The sequence below is a fragment of the Pongo abelii genome, chromosome 20 (genome assembly GCF_028885655.2).
Source record: "Pongo abelii isolate AG06213 chromosome 20, NHGRI_mPonAbe1-v2.0_pri, whole genome shotgun sequence".
NCBI lineage: Eukaryota > Metazoa > Chordata > Mammalia > Primates > Hominidae > Pongo > Pongo abelii.
This window is the reverse complement of record NC_072005.2, coordinates 53,908,466-53,922,078: the sequence shown is the minus strand read 5'-3', so window position 1 is coordinate 53,922,078 and position 13,613 is coordinate 53,908,466. Positions and strand designations below refer to the sequence as shown.

Genomic DNA, 13,613 nt, shown 5'->3' with positions numbered 1-13,613 from the left:
TTACAAGCGTGAGCCACTGCACCTTGTTGCTATTGTTGATGGCTGTCTTGTGTTTCCCAGATGTCACTGAGCACAGATCCGTGGCATGTGGTTTCAGGAGTCAGCAGCACTTGACTTGGGGAAGGAACAATTTTATTTCTGTCCTCCCAGAATGACTGGGTCAAGGTTTGGGAGTGAAATCAGTTTAGAATTGTACCTGATTTGAGGAAAGTGTGCATGCACTTCATGGCTATCAATAGTTACAAAAACAGCCGGGCGTGGTGGCTCACGCCTATAATCCCAGCACTTTGGGAGGCCAAGGCGGGCAGATCCCGAGGTCAGGAGTTCAAGACTAGCCTGGCCAACATGGTGAAACCGTCTCTATTAAAAATGCAAAAATTAGGTTTGGCGCAGTGGCTCATACCTGTAGTCCCAGCACTTTGGGAGGCCGAGGCGGGAGGGTCACAAGGTCAGGAGTTCGAGACCAGTCTGGCCAACATGGTGAAACCCCATCTCTACTAAAAATACAAAAAATTAGCTGGATGTGGTGGCTGGCACCTGTAATTCCAGCTACGTGGGAGGCTGAGGCAGGAGAATCGCTGGAACCCAGGAGATGGAGGTTACAGTGAGCCGAGATCGCATCACTGCACTCCAGCCTGGGCAACAGAACAAGACTCCATCTCAAAAAAAAAAAAAAAAGAAAAGAAAAGAAAAAAAAAATTAGCCAGGCATAGCAGTGCACACCTGTGGCCCCAGCTACTCGGGAGGCTGAGACAGGAGAATCACTTAAATCCAGGAGAGGGATGTTGCAGTAAGCTGGGATCGCACCACTGCACTCCAGAGCAAGACTGTCTCAAAAAATAGTAACCTCAGCATTGCTGAAGGTGCTTCCCTACAGAGGGCTGGTGCACTGAGCACTCAACACGTGGTTGCTAATTTCTGGGACAGGGTCCTGGAGGGAGGAGGCAGAGGACTAAAACAGGATACACTCCTCACAGGCACATTCGGTTAAATTCATCCAATATTTATTGAATCGTGAACGGTTGCAAACGTCGCCACAATCAGAAACCCACCCATCCTGATGCCTCTCTTGGCTTCCCCTTGAGAAGGATGCCTGAGGCGGGATGTCCCCCCAAACTCCAGGGGACAACTGGGGAAGACATGGGGTATGCAAAGAGATATGATGAAACCACGGGACAGGAGGAGGGTGGGGTGGTGTGGATTCCGGGGAAGACACATACACACAGACTCTCTCACACAGAGGCAAAGACCAGGGGCGTCAATCTCTGCCCCCAACAGCAGCCACGAGAACATCAGGGAAAGACCAGGTGTCCACAAGATTTTTCAGTCCTTCCTATCATGAAGCGTCTGCTGAGAGGGGCTGGGTCAAGGTCCCTGGACTGTGGAGAGAAAAAGAGGTGGTTGAGGTAGGGAGTCAGTTTGCAGGAACAGAGGCCAGGCTTGGGGACCATGTTAAAAGGAAGAAAGATAGCCGGGTGCAGTGGCTCACATCTGTAATCCCAGCACTTTGCGAGGCTGAGGCGGGCGGATCACTTGAGCCCAGGAGTTTGAGACCAGTCTGGGCAACACGGCAAAACCCATCTCTACAAAAACTAGAAAAATTAGCTGGGCGTGGTGGTGCACAACTGTAGTCCCAGCTACTTGGGAGGCTGTGGCAGGAGAATCGCTTGAGCCTGGGAGGTGGAGGTTGTAGTGAGCTGAGATCACGCCACTGCACTCCAGCCTGGGCGACAGAGCGAGACTCTGTCTCAAAAAAAAAAAAAGAATTCAAAGCCTGCACGGTGGCACCCCACCCCACGCTCAACAGCAACAGTCCACAATGCATTCAGCTGATGCAGCTTTGGAATTAGGCAATTCCATTTTTCTTTTCCTTTATGTTAGAGGGATTTGCTTTGTTTCAGACCTGCACATAAGGCAAGATATTGTTTCTGCATTACTTCAAATTGGCATGTCCCAATTCACATTGAACATGACCTCATTCTGCTCTGGTAAAGAATTCCAGGAAATGGAACTTGAGTTTAATGCATTTGAAAACCAGTTTTCTGGCACAACGCACACTGGGAGCTGGTACTTGGGTCCACAGTGTGTTGGGATGGGACACTCTGTTCTAGATCAGCATGGAGTGGGAACTGGTGCTGAAGGTTAGAGGGGAGTATTTTTACGGCCAGGCGTGGTGGCTCACACCTGTAATCCCAGCACTTTGGGAGGCCTTAGCAGGCCGATCACTTGAGGTCAGGAGTTCAAAACCAGCCCGGCTAACACGGTGAAACCCCATCTCTACTAAAAAATACAAAAAATTAGCCGGGCGTGGTGGCGGGCACTGGTAGTCCCAGCTACTTGGGAGGCTGAGGCAGGAGAATGGCGTGAACCCGCGAGGCGGAGCTTGCAGTGAGCCAAGATCATGCCACTGCACTCCAGCCTGGGTGACAGACTCCGTCTTTAAAAAAAAAAAAAAAAAAAAAATACAAAAATGTGCCCGGCGTGGTGGCAGGCATCTGTAATCCCAGCTACTCAGGAGGCTGAGACACGAGAATCCCTTGAACTCAGGAGGCAGATGTTGCAGTGGGCCGAGATCACGCTACTGCACTCCAGCCTGGGCGACAGAGCGAGACTCCACCTCAAAAAATAAACTATGCTCCAGGCCCTGCAGTGCCAGAGACCAGAACAAAGGGCTAGTAACTGTTCTAGAATGGTTTGGGTTTCAAGGTTATCTGGACCATATTGGCTTAAAAACTGGAAAATCAGACTCAGAAGGTGCTGGAAAGCAGTTCTTCGTTCCTGAGGTTCATATAGAAATTGCCATTTGTTCCACAATGTATTAGGTTGGAAACAATACTTGGTTCAGAGTGCATAAGGAGGCCAGGCATGGTGGCTCACGCCTGTAATCCCACCACTTTGGGAGGCCAAGGCGGGTGGATCACCTGAAGACCAGCCTGGCCAACATGGTGAGACATACTAAAAATAAAAAATTAGCCGGGCATAGTGGCATGTGCCTGTAATCTCAGCTACTTGAGAGGCTGAGACAGGAAAATTGCTTGAACCCGGGAGGCAGAGGCTGCAACGAGCCAAGATCATGCCACTGCACTCCAGCCCGGGAGACAGAGCAAGACTCCATCTCAAAAAAAAAGAAAGAAAGAAAAACAGTGATAAGGAACCAGTAGCCAACTCCAGGAACTAGTGGTCAATTCTAGTACTTAGGAGCTGGTTCACATTGAGCTGGTTCACATTTCTCAATTGCTAGGTTGGGAAGGGGGGCTCAGGTTTACAGTGTGTTGGGAGCTGGTGGTGTATTTCATTCTCGGCTCTATGGGGAGAACTGGGAGTCAGCTCTAGAGTTTTTTTGGAGCAGACAATCCGTTCTAGAGTTAGCATTTGTTTCTAGAGCATTCTTGGACTGATGTTCAGTTCTAAAGTGGGTAAGTTTCTGGAGCTGGATCAGGTCTGGAATATTCCTAGAACTAATTCTCAGGTTCAGAGCCCGATGATAATTAGTGACCTACTCGAAATTGTGGAACAAGGAAATTCTGTCTCAAAACATGCTGGGAACTTGGCCGGACGCTGTCACATGACCTGCTGGGTTGGGAACTGTTTCTTGGCAATGGGACAAAGACCTAGAGTTCCGGATTCTGAACCGTTGGGTGGCTAGCACTTTTCATTCCCAAACCAGGAGAGCTGTTTTAGGGCAGCCCTCTGACCCCACCACCAACTCAGCTGTCATCTTGCATACCTCTGACCCTATCTCAGTTGTCATCCTGCACACCTCTGACCCATTACCATCTCAGCTGTCATCCTGCACACCTCTGACCCCATCTCAGCTGTCATCCTGCACACCTCTGACCCATCACCATCTCAGCTGTCATCCTGCACACCTCTGACCCATCACCATCTCAGCTGTCACCCTGCACACCTCTGACCCCATCTCAGTTGTCATCCTCCACCAACTGGGTCTAACTTTATCCCGCTCGCTCTGGGGGCACACGTGATGTCCCCCATCTCCCAGGCTCTCCACCCTGGGCCAAGGAGTCAGAGCATGGGGCAGGGCGAAGATCCAAAGGGTGGTGTCCCTGTCTAATGGGCCCCTCACCTCTGCCTTCAGGGCGCATTAGCCCTGAGCCAAGGCGGCTTTGATGGCGGCCACCAGCTTCAGAAACTTGCTTTCTGTGTCCACGTAGCCATCGCCTTTCTAGGGAGGGGAGGAAGAAGGGGTGAGCTGGGACCGAGACACCAACCTCAGCCCCAACCCCACGCTAGCCCCAAAACGTGGCAGGACGGACAGACATACCTTCTTAGAGTGAATCAACTTCCCGGCTACCATCACTTCAAAGAACCCGGTGGCCTGGGGAGTTCCCTCGCCGCACTGAGGAAAGGGGGTAGGGGAGATGTTGAAGGGGCTGAGATGTCCTCTTGGGGAGCCCCTCCCCTTCCCAGGGGGATGAGAACATGGGTGAAGGGGGTAGGGCCGACCTAACCCCCCTGCAGTGCCATCCAGGCCTAACGGACCGACCCAGTGGCTGTGCTCAAGTCTTTCTCCCCATCCCAAGACTCACGATGTCCAGGCGGCCGGGGAACTCATCTTCTAACTTCTTCTTGAGCTGAAGATACTGAAAACACGGTGAGAGGTCACGGCAGGGGTCATACCAGTCAGCCCCCCTCCCGATACGCACTCTACCCCTCCCCAGGCATCCACACTGCTTACCTTGGACTTGTAGCCTCAAGCGCCACTGGTAGGAGAGTCCAAGACATCGGGGCCCAGGGGAGAGAGGGAGAAGTGGGGGATCGGGGAGAGGAGGGTAGAGAAAGCAAGGTGGGGCCAGGAAGAAAAAAAGAGGAACACAGATGACCAGATGACCAAGCAGAAGAGGTTACAGATGCCCTCAAGAGAGAAGCCAGGCACCAGCCAGGCAGAGTTTTGGGGCACAGCACAGGGGGTGGCACGGGGACACACAGAGACACACAGAAAACCAACACCAAGCAAGAGACAGAGAAGGGGGAAGGGAAAAAGGGGAGAGAAAGAGAGGAGACAAGGAGACCACAAATACGAGAGACGGGGACGGGGGAAAACCAGGAGAACTGGATTAGGAGAACAGCAGATAAGGTCCCCACCCACTCCCTGTGCCCACCGCCCTCACCCACAGCCATCGCAGCACTCCAAGGAAAACCCTGCAGCTCCTGGATTCTTACACCACGCCCAGCTAATTTTTGTATTTTCACCATGTTGGCCGGGCTGCTCTCAAACTCCTGACCTCAGGGGATCGGCCCGCCTCCGCCTCCGCCTCCGCCTCCGCCTCCGCAAGTGCTGAGATTACAGGCATGAGCCACCGCACCCAGCCCTGGGGCTCCTAGATTCTCAACACCTTCCCAGGACCCAGGGTGAAATACAAGCTCACCCAAGCCCCACAGGAGGCTATTTCGGGACTGGAATCTGGTGCACAGGCCTGGTAGGCGTCTCAAAATGTCACTCTTGCCTCTGCTTTGTCGAGCAAGCAGAGACGTTGGAAAGCTGCCGGCAAACCCAGGTTCCAGTTACCCCTGTCACCTGCAGTCCAGACTGGAAGCTACTGACCTGCCCCCACCCCAGTCCCCGCCTCAGTTTTCTCACCTGTAAGATAGAACTAAAATTCCTCTCTCTTTAATTTACCTTTTTTTTTTTTTTTTTTTTTTTGAGACAGAGTCTCACTCTGCTGCCCAGGATGATGGAGTGCAGTGGCGCCATCTCAGCTTACTGCAACTTCGGCCTTCCGGGCTCCAGTGATCCTCCTGCCTCGGCCTCCCAAGTAGCTACGACTACAGGTGCGTGCCACCATGCCCGGCTAAATTTTTAAGTTTCTGTAGAGACGAGGGGTCTCCCTGGGTTGCCCAGGCTGGTCTCGCACTCTTGGGCTCAAGCGATCCACCCGCCTCAGCCTCCCAGTGTTTGGATTACAGGCGTGATCAACGGCGCCTGACCTAAAATTCCCCTTTTAAGGGATTCCTGGGAGGATAAATTCATTTAACACGTATTTATTAAATACAGCATGCCACACGGTATTAGGTGCTGGGGAGTGGAGAGAACGTAATTTATATCCTATCCTAGTATATCCTTCCTGAGACTTGCAGAAATTAACCGTGTTCGGTGCTGACACAGAGCCTCCCTCTTGCCACAGACGGAAAACTGAGGCCAGAAAAGGAGTGGGGTTCGTGGCCAAGGGAACCCACTGGGCAGAGGCCAACAATTCAAGTGCTTCTGAAACAGAGGCTGAGACATTCTCGAACCTTCTGGGCTCTCACTGTCCCCACCCCGCGACTGTTCGGGATATTGGGGGAGGAGAAGCCTTAGAGTGGAGAAGCCTTAGGTCCCTTTACAAAGCCGACCGCCAGCCCCTTCCCCAGCGGAGCCCCGGAGTCGGGGGTTCGAAATTGACACACACCCGTCTCAGCCCCACCTTTTATAACCCGAGATGCCCAGCGTGTCACAAGCCGAAGAGGGGGCCTGGGGACCACCGCCCTCTGTTTTTCGCCCCTCCGTACGCCCACCCCACCCACACCGGAATCCCTTTTTCCATACAGGGGCTCCCATGGGTCCTCTCCCCGCTGCTCCCAGACCCCGGCTCCGAGGGTGAGGAGGATCGGGTCCCGGCGGGGGTCTGGGACGGGGGCCGCTGGCCGCTGCGCTTACCAATAAACGACTCGGACGGCGAGAGCCATGGCTCGGGGCTGCCACATCCGCTGAGGAGCGGACGCCCGGGCCACACCAATCTCCCACCTGGACGCGCTAGGTCTGCGCGAGTGCGGCGGGAATCTGCGCAGAAAGGAGGGCGCCTCTGCTTCCCCTGGCGCCAACCAATGCCAGGGAGGGGCGGTGGGCGGAGAGACGCCAAGGCGGGGGAAAAGGAACCCGCGACCCGCCAGCCCGAGGCCCCCACACAAATCTCCTTCCCATCCTCCTGTGGGGCTGGAGAGAGTCTCGATAGAGGCAGTCCCCGGGGGAAGCCCTTCGCGCGTCCCCTCCCAGGTCCCCCCGGCCAGAATGGTACGGCCCGCGGAGGAGGTGATTTAGGGCCCGCCGCTCCCAACTGGATCCGGCATCAGCCCTCAAGGGTGATTCTTTCCCTGCGTGGGTTGGGGTGCGGCGCGGTGGGGACAGAAGCAGGGCGCGATTCTTGAGTCCTTCACCTCCCCTGGAGAGGGCGAGAGAGACGAGAGGGGAAGGATTCGGGGTAGACCAGGTGAGGGAGGAGACGGGGGGTTGAGGGGGAGGTTTTCAGGGAGCGGTCCAGGGCCCACAGTTGCCTTATAAAGACCTGCAGCCGCGGGGCGCGGTGGCTCACGCCTGTAACCCCAGCGCTTTGGGAAGCAGAGGCAGGAATTCAAGACCAGCCTGGGCAACATAGCCAGACTGCGTCTCTACAGAATAATAATAATAATACATTAGCTGCTGGATGCGTTGTCTCACGCCTGTAATCCCAACACTTTGGAAGGCCGAGGCGAGCGGATCACTTGAGGTCAGGAGTTCGAGACCAGCCTGGCCAACATGGAGAAACCCCGTCTCTATTAAAAATACAAAAATTAGACGGGCGTGGTGGCGAGTTCCTGTAGTCCCAGCTCCTCCGGAGTCTGAGGCAGGAGAATCACTTGAACCCAGGAGGCAGAGGTTGCAGTGAGCCAAGATCAGGCCAAGGCACTCCAGCCTGGGTGACAGAGCGAGACTCCGTCTCAAATAAATTAATAAATTAGCCGGGCATAGTGGTGTGTGCCTATAGTCCCAGCTACTTGAGAGGCTGAGGCAGGAGGATCGCTTGAGCCCAGGAGTTTGGAAGCTGCTGTGAGCCGTGATTGCACCACTGCACTCCAGCTTACGCCACCGAGAAAGACCCTCTCTAAAAAGACAAAAGGCGTGCTGCGGCTGGGCACGGTGGCGCATACCTGTAATCCCAAAGCTTTGGGAAGCCGAGGCAGGAGGATCACTTGAGCCCAGGAGTCTGAGACCAGCTGGGGCAACATAGCGAGACCCCATCTCTACAAAAAATTTTAAAATTAGTCTGTGTGGTGGCATGTACCTGTACTCCCAGTTACTGGGGAGGCTGAGATGAAAGGATCACTTTAGCCCAGGAGTTTGGGGCTGCAGTGAGCCGTGACTGTGCCACTGCCACTCCAGCCTGGACAACAGAGTAAGACACCGTCTCAAAAAAGAAAGGAAAAGGCCTGGCCAGGCACAGTGTCACACCTGAAATCCCAGCACTTTGGGAGGCCAGGGTGGGTGTATCACCTGAAGACAGGAGTTCGAGACCAGCCTGGGCAACATGGTGAAACACCACTGCTACTAAAGTATGAAAAGTAGCCAGGCGTGGTGGCACGCGCCTGTAGTCCCAGCTCCTCGGAAGGCTGAGGCAGAAGAATCACTTGAACCCGGGAGGTAGAGGTTGCAGTGAGCTGAGATCACACCATTGCACTCCTGTTTGGGCGACGAGCAAAACTCAACTCCGTCTCAAAAAAACAAAAACGAAAAGGCCTACAGCTGGACCCTGGCTCAGCCTGGTCGTTCATTACACAACAATAGTCACTCCCATGAACCCTCTCCGTGCAGAGGGGATCATCATGGAAAGTGCTAGAAACAGGCAGTTGAGGAGTGAGGGTGCAGGTGCTTATCTCTGAGCCTGTTTCTCCGTTTGGAAGTTGGGTGTAATTGCCTACAGGAAATGTTCACTCATTTAACACATAGGTACTTCATAACCACCTGCAGTCCCAGTTTCCATGGATACAGCAATGAAGAAATAAACAAAGTCCCTTCCCTCCTGGGAGTGATTTGGCAAGTGCAGATAAAGGGCAGGAAACAACATGAAAATAGCACTTCCGTTAGGGGTTGATGTGAGCAGCGAGTGAGTTTCTACAGGTAGGAAGAACCAGAGCTGTGACTAGCACATGGGGATAACTCAATAAAGGTTAACTCAGCCTGGCGAGGTGGCTCACACCTGTAATCCCAGCACTTTGGGAGACCAAGGCAGGCGGATCACCTGAGGTCAGGAGTTCAAGACCAGCCTGGCCATCGTGGTGAAACCTTGTCTCTACTAAAAATACAAAAATTAGCCAGATGCGGTGGCGCGCACCTGTAATCCCAGCTACTTGGGAGGCTGAGGCAGGAAAATCACTTGAACCCGGGAGGCGGAAGGCAGGGAGCTGAGATTGCACCACTGCACTCCAGCCTGGGCGACAGAGCGAGACTGTATCAAAAAAAAAAAAAAAAAGGTTAACTCTATCTGGGATTTCCCTGTACCCAGATCCCCTAGTCTTTACCTCTTAGAACACTAAGCAAAGTTTAAGTCGACTCCACCCACCTCGGTCTGATCCCCCTGATCTTGGGAGGATTTAATGAGCAAGTGCATGTAAAGCAACACAGGGCTGGGCAAAAAGTGAATGACCCATAAATAGAGCTATCTTCTGTGGCTCTCAGAGCCCTCAGCAAAAACCCAAACCTCTGCCTGGGCAACATAGTGAGACCCCATCTCTATAAATACAAATTATATATATAGATATGTATATACACAAAAATATATATATACAAAATATATACATACATTTTATATATATATATATATGGTTTTTTGTTTTTTTTTTTTGAGACAGAGTCTCACTCTGTTGCCTAGGCTGGAGTGCAGTGGCGCGATCTCGGCTCACTGCAACCGCTGCCTCCTGGGTTCAAGCGATTCTCCTGCCTTACCCTCCCGAGTAGCTGGGATTACAGGTGTGCACCAACACATCAGCTAATTTTTGTATTTGTAGTAGAACTGGAGTTTCACCATGTTGGTCAGGCTGGTCTCAAACTCCTGACCTCAGGTGATCTGCCTGCCTCAGCATCCTTAAGTGCTGGGATTACAGGCGTGAGCCACCTCGCCGGGCCCCCACATACATTTCAATATTCCTCATCTGTAACGCGTCTAGTTCTTTGATTCTCCTTTGAACTGTCAACATGTCACCGGTTCCCTCATTAACTACTTAAGTCAAATCTTTTTGTTTCTCGTCTTTTTTTTTTTTCTTCTTCTTTTTTTTAAGAGGGAGGGCTGGGCGTGGTGGTGGCTCACGCCTGTAATCCCAGCACCTTGGGAGGCCGAGGCAGGTGGATCACCTGAGGTCTGGAGTTTGAGACCAGCCTGGCCAACATGGTGAAACTCCATCTCTACTAAAAATACAAAAAATTAGCCAGGCGTGGTGGCAGGCGCCTGTAGTCCCAGCTACTTGGGAGGCTGAGGCAGGAGAATCGCTTGAACCCTGGGGGCAGAGGTTACAGTGAGCCAAGATGGTGCCATTGCACTCCAGCCTGGGCAACAAGAGCGAAACTCCATCTCTTTTTTTTTTTTTTTTTTTTTTTTGAGACGGAGTTTTGCTCTTGTTGCCCAGGCTGGAGTGCAATGGTGCAATCTCGGCTCACTGCAGTCTCTACCTCCCGGGTTCAAGTGATTCTCTTGCCTCAGCCTCCCGAATAGCTGGGATTACAGGCATGTGCCACCATACCCGGCTAATTTTGCATTTTTAGTAGAGATGGGGTTTCTCCATGTTGGTCAGGCTGGTCTCGAACTCCCAACCTCAGGTGATCTGCCCACCTTGGCCCCCCAAAGTGCTGGGATTACAGGTGTGAGCCACCATGCCCGGCCTTTAAAATCTTTTTTTAAAAATAGAGATGGGGCTGGGCGTGGTGTCTCAGGCCTGTAATCCCAGCACTTTGGAAGGCCAAGGCAGGCGAATCACTCGAGACCAGGAGTTCGAGACCAGCCTGGTAACATGGCGAAACCCCATCTCTACTAAAAATACAAAAAAAAAAAAAAATTAGCCGGACCTAGTGGTGCATGTCTGTTGTCCCAGCTACTCAGGAGGCTGAGGCTCGAGAATCGCTTGAACCCAGGAGGCAGAGGCTGCAGTGAGCCGAGATCATGCCACTGCACTCCAGCCTGGGTGACAGAAGGAGACTCCATCTCAAGAAAAAATGAAAACTAAAAATAAATATAAATAAAAATAAAAATAGAGATGAGGTCTCACTATGTTGCCCAGGCTGGTCTCAAACTCTTGGACTCATGCAACCCTCCTACCTCGGCCTCCCAGAATGCTGGTTACAGGCACGAGCCATCATGTCCGCCCCATGTGTTCATTTTTAGATCTGTAGGACAGTCATGGTTTTCCCTTTTCTCCCATAATTATCTTGTAACAACGTTATCCTCAAGAAGGTCCTCTCTAAGCCCCTAAGCCCCTGGCTCCTCCATCACTGGCCAAGCCACTGTGGTTGTCACAGGTCCCGTGCCCTCACTGATGTCTTCAGCACACTCTGCAAGTGGCCGGGCTCAATGCAAAAGCTCACAGGACCTTTTGTTGGCCAGGCTCAGGGCTGAGAAGTTGCCAGGGGCCTCGAGAGAGAAGGGACCTCACTGCTTCTGCCACTGTGAACAAAGGGGCCTCTGTTGCCCAGAAATGGGGGATGCTGGAGGAATTAGTAATGACTCCTGGGCTGGGAGGCCACCTCTCTCTCTCTCTCTCTCTTTCTCTCTCTCTCTCTCCTTCTCTCTCCTTCTCTCTCTGTCCTTCTCTCTGTCTTTCACACACATGACAAATGGTAACACACAAGTGATCACCCTCACCTATGCACACAATTGCACATCCAGACAAACCCAATCCAGCCAGAGACACAACACATCAAACACACCTTTATTCAGCCACACAGCTATACAAAAGCACACCTTGCTCTCAATATATGACAGCCCTGGCCAAGCACAGTGGCTCATGCCTATAATCCCAGCACTTTGGGAGGCCGAGATGGGCAGATCACTTGAGGGCAGGCAGGCATTCGAGACCACCCTGGCCAACACGGTGAAACCCCGTCTCTACTAAAAATACAAACTAGACGGGTGTGGTAGCAGGCGCCTGTAATCACAGCTACTCGGGAGGCTGAGGCAGGACAATCACTTAAACCCGGGAGGCGGAGGTTGCAGTGAGCCAAGATTGCATCACTGCACTCTAACCTAGGCAATAGAGTGAGACTCCGTCTCAAAAATAAAAAACAAACAAACAAAATTTCTACTACATTAGGTAGGGAGAGAATGGGCAGTTTTCACAGGTTTAAGGCACAAGGCACACTCCCACGTTTTAAAGGTTGTGAATATATGTAAATTCCAAATGCATATTTCCAGCCCAGGAATTTTCTCTGAATTCCAAATTTTTACCTCCAACTGCCTAGTTCACGTCTATACTTGGGCATCTGATAGGCGTCTCAATCCTGAGTTCCCCTTTCTCCCCTGCACCTGCCCCAGCTCTGAGCCCCTCCTTCCTCAGTCTTCCCCGTCTCAGGCAATGGCAACTCTAGTTGGAGTCACCTTTGGCTCTTTTTTATTCGCCTTGTACCTCCGCCAGTTATGGTGGATCTACTTTCAAAGTATATTGCTAGGCTGGGCACGGTGTGACTCACACCTGTAATTCCAACACTTTGGGAGGCCGAGACGGGCAGATCACCTGAGGTCAGGAGTTCGAGACCAGCCTGGCCAATATGGTGAAACCCCATCTCTACTAAAAATATAAAAATTAGCTGGGCATGGTGGCGGGTGCCTGTAGTCCCAACTACTCAGAAGGCTAAGGCAGGAGAATCGCTTGAACCTGGGAGGCAGAGGTTGCAGTGAGCCAAGGTCATGCCACTGCACTCCAGCCTGGGTAACAGAGCGACACTCCATCTCAAAATAAATAAATAAATAAATGATACAAATGATACATATAAGCTAAAATGTACCATTAGGGATATTTTGTGCATTGACACTGTTGTGCAGCCATCACTCCTGTCTAGCTCCAAGACATCTTCTTCACCCTAGACGTTGCCCCGTATTCATCAAGCAGCCCCTTTCCACTTCTCATCTCCCCAGGCGTCCCTGGCTCCGTGAATCTGCTTTTTGCTTTAAAGGATTTGCCTGTTTTGGATATTTCACATAAATGGACTCATACAACAGGTGACCTTTTGTATCTGACAGCATAATGTTTTTGGGTTTGTTGTTGTTGTTGTTTTGAGACAGAGTCTCACTCTGTTGCCCAGGCTGGAGTGCAGTGGTGCAATCTCGGCTCACTGCAACCTCCGCCTCCTGGGTTCAAGCAATTCTCCTGCCTCAGCCTCCCAAGTAGCTGGGATTACAGGTGCCCACCACCACGCCTGGCTAATTTTTGTATTTTTAGTAGAGACAGGGTTTCACCATGATGGCCAGGCTGGTCTCGAACTCCTGACCTCAAGTGATCCACCTGCCTCAGCCTCCCAAAGTGCTGGGATTACGGGCGTGGGCCACTGCACCCAGCCTAGCATAACGTTTTTGAGGTTCACACACATTGTAGCACATATCCACCTCACAGTTTTTGCACTTACTGTGCCCTCTGCCTGGAACAGTTTTCCTTCAGATAATTGCAAGGTTCTCTCCTTGCTTCCTTCATATGTTTGCTCAAATGTCACTTTTCTTTTTTTTTTTTTTTTTTTTGAGATGGAGTTTTGCTCTTGCTGCCTGGAGTGCTGGACAACAAGGCTGGAGTGCAGTGGCGCAATCTCAGCTCACTGCAACCTCCACCTCCCGGGTTCAAGCGATTCTCCTGCCTCAGCCTCCTGAGTAGCTGGGATTACAGGTGCC

General features: G+C 52.0%; 1 protein-coding gene across 1 annotated transcript; it reads right to left on the bottom strand.

Annotated features, from left to right (window-relative positions):
• Nucleotides 1-987: 987 nt before the first annotated feature.
• SELENOW (selenoprotein W) lies at nt 988-6,763 on the bottom strand. Its single transcript, NM_001133657.1, is given in 6 exon segments — nt 988-1,379; nt 4,085-4,183; nt 4,283-4,357; nt 4,548-4,601; nt 4,697-4,721; nt 6,656-6,763. Coding segments are annotated over 5 exon segments (264 nt in total). The 5' UTR covers nt 6,685-6,763; the 3' UTR covers nt 988-1,379; nt 4,085-4,102.
• Nucleotides 6,764-13,613: the final 6,850 nt, after the last annotated feature.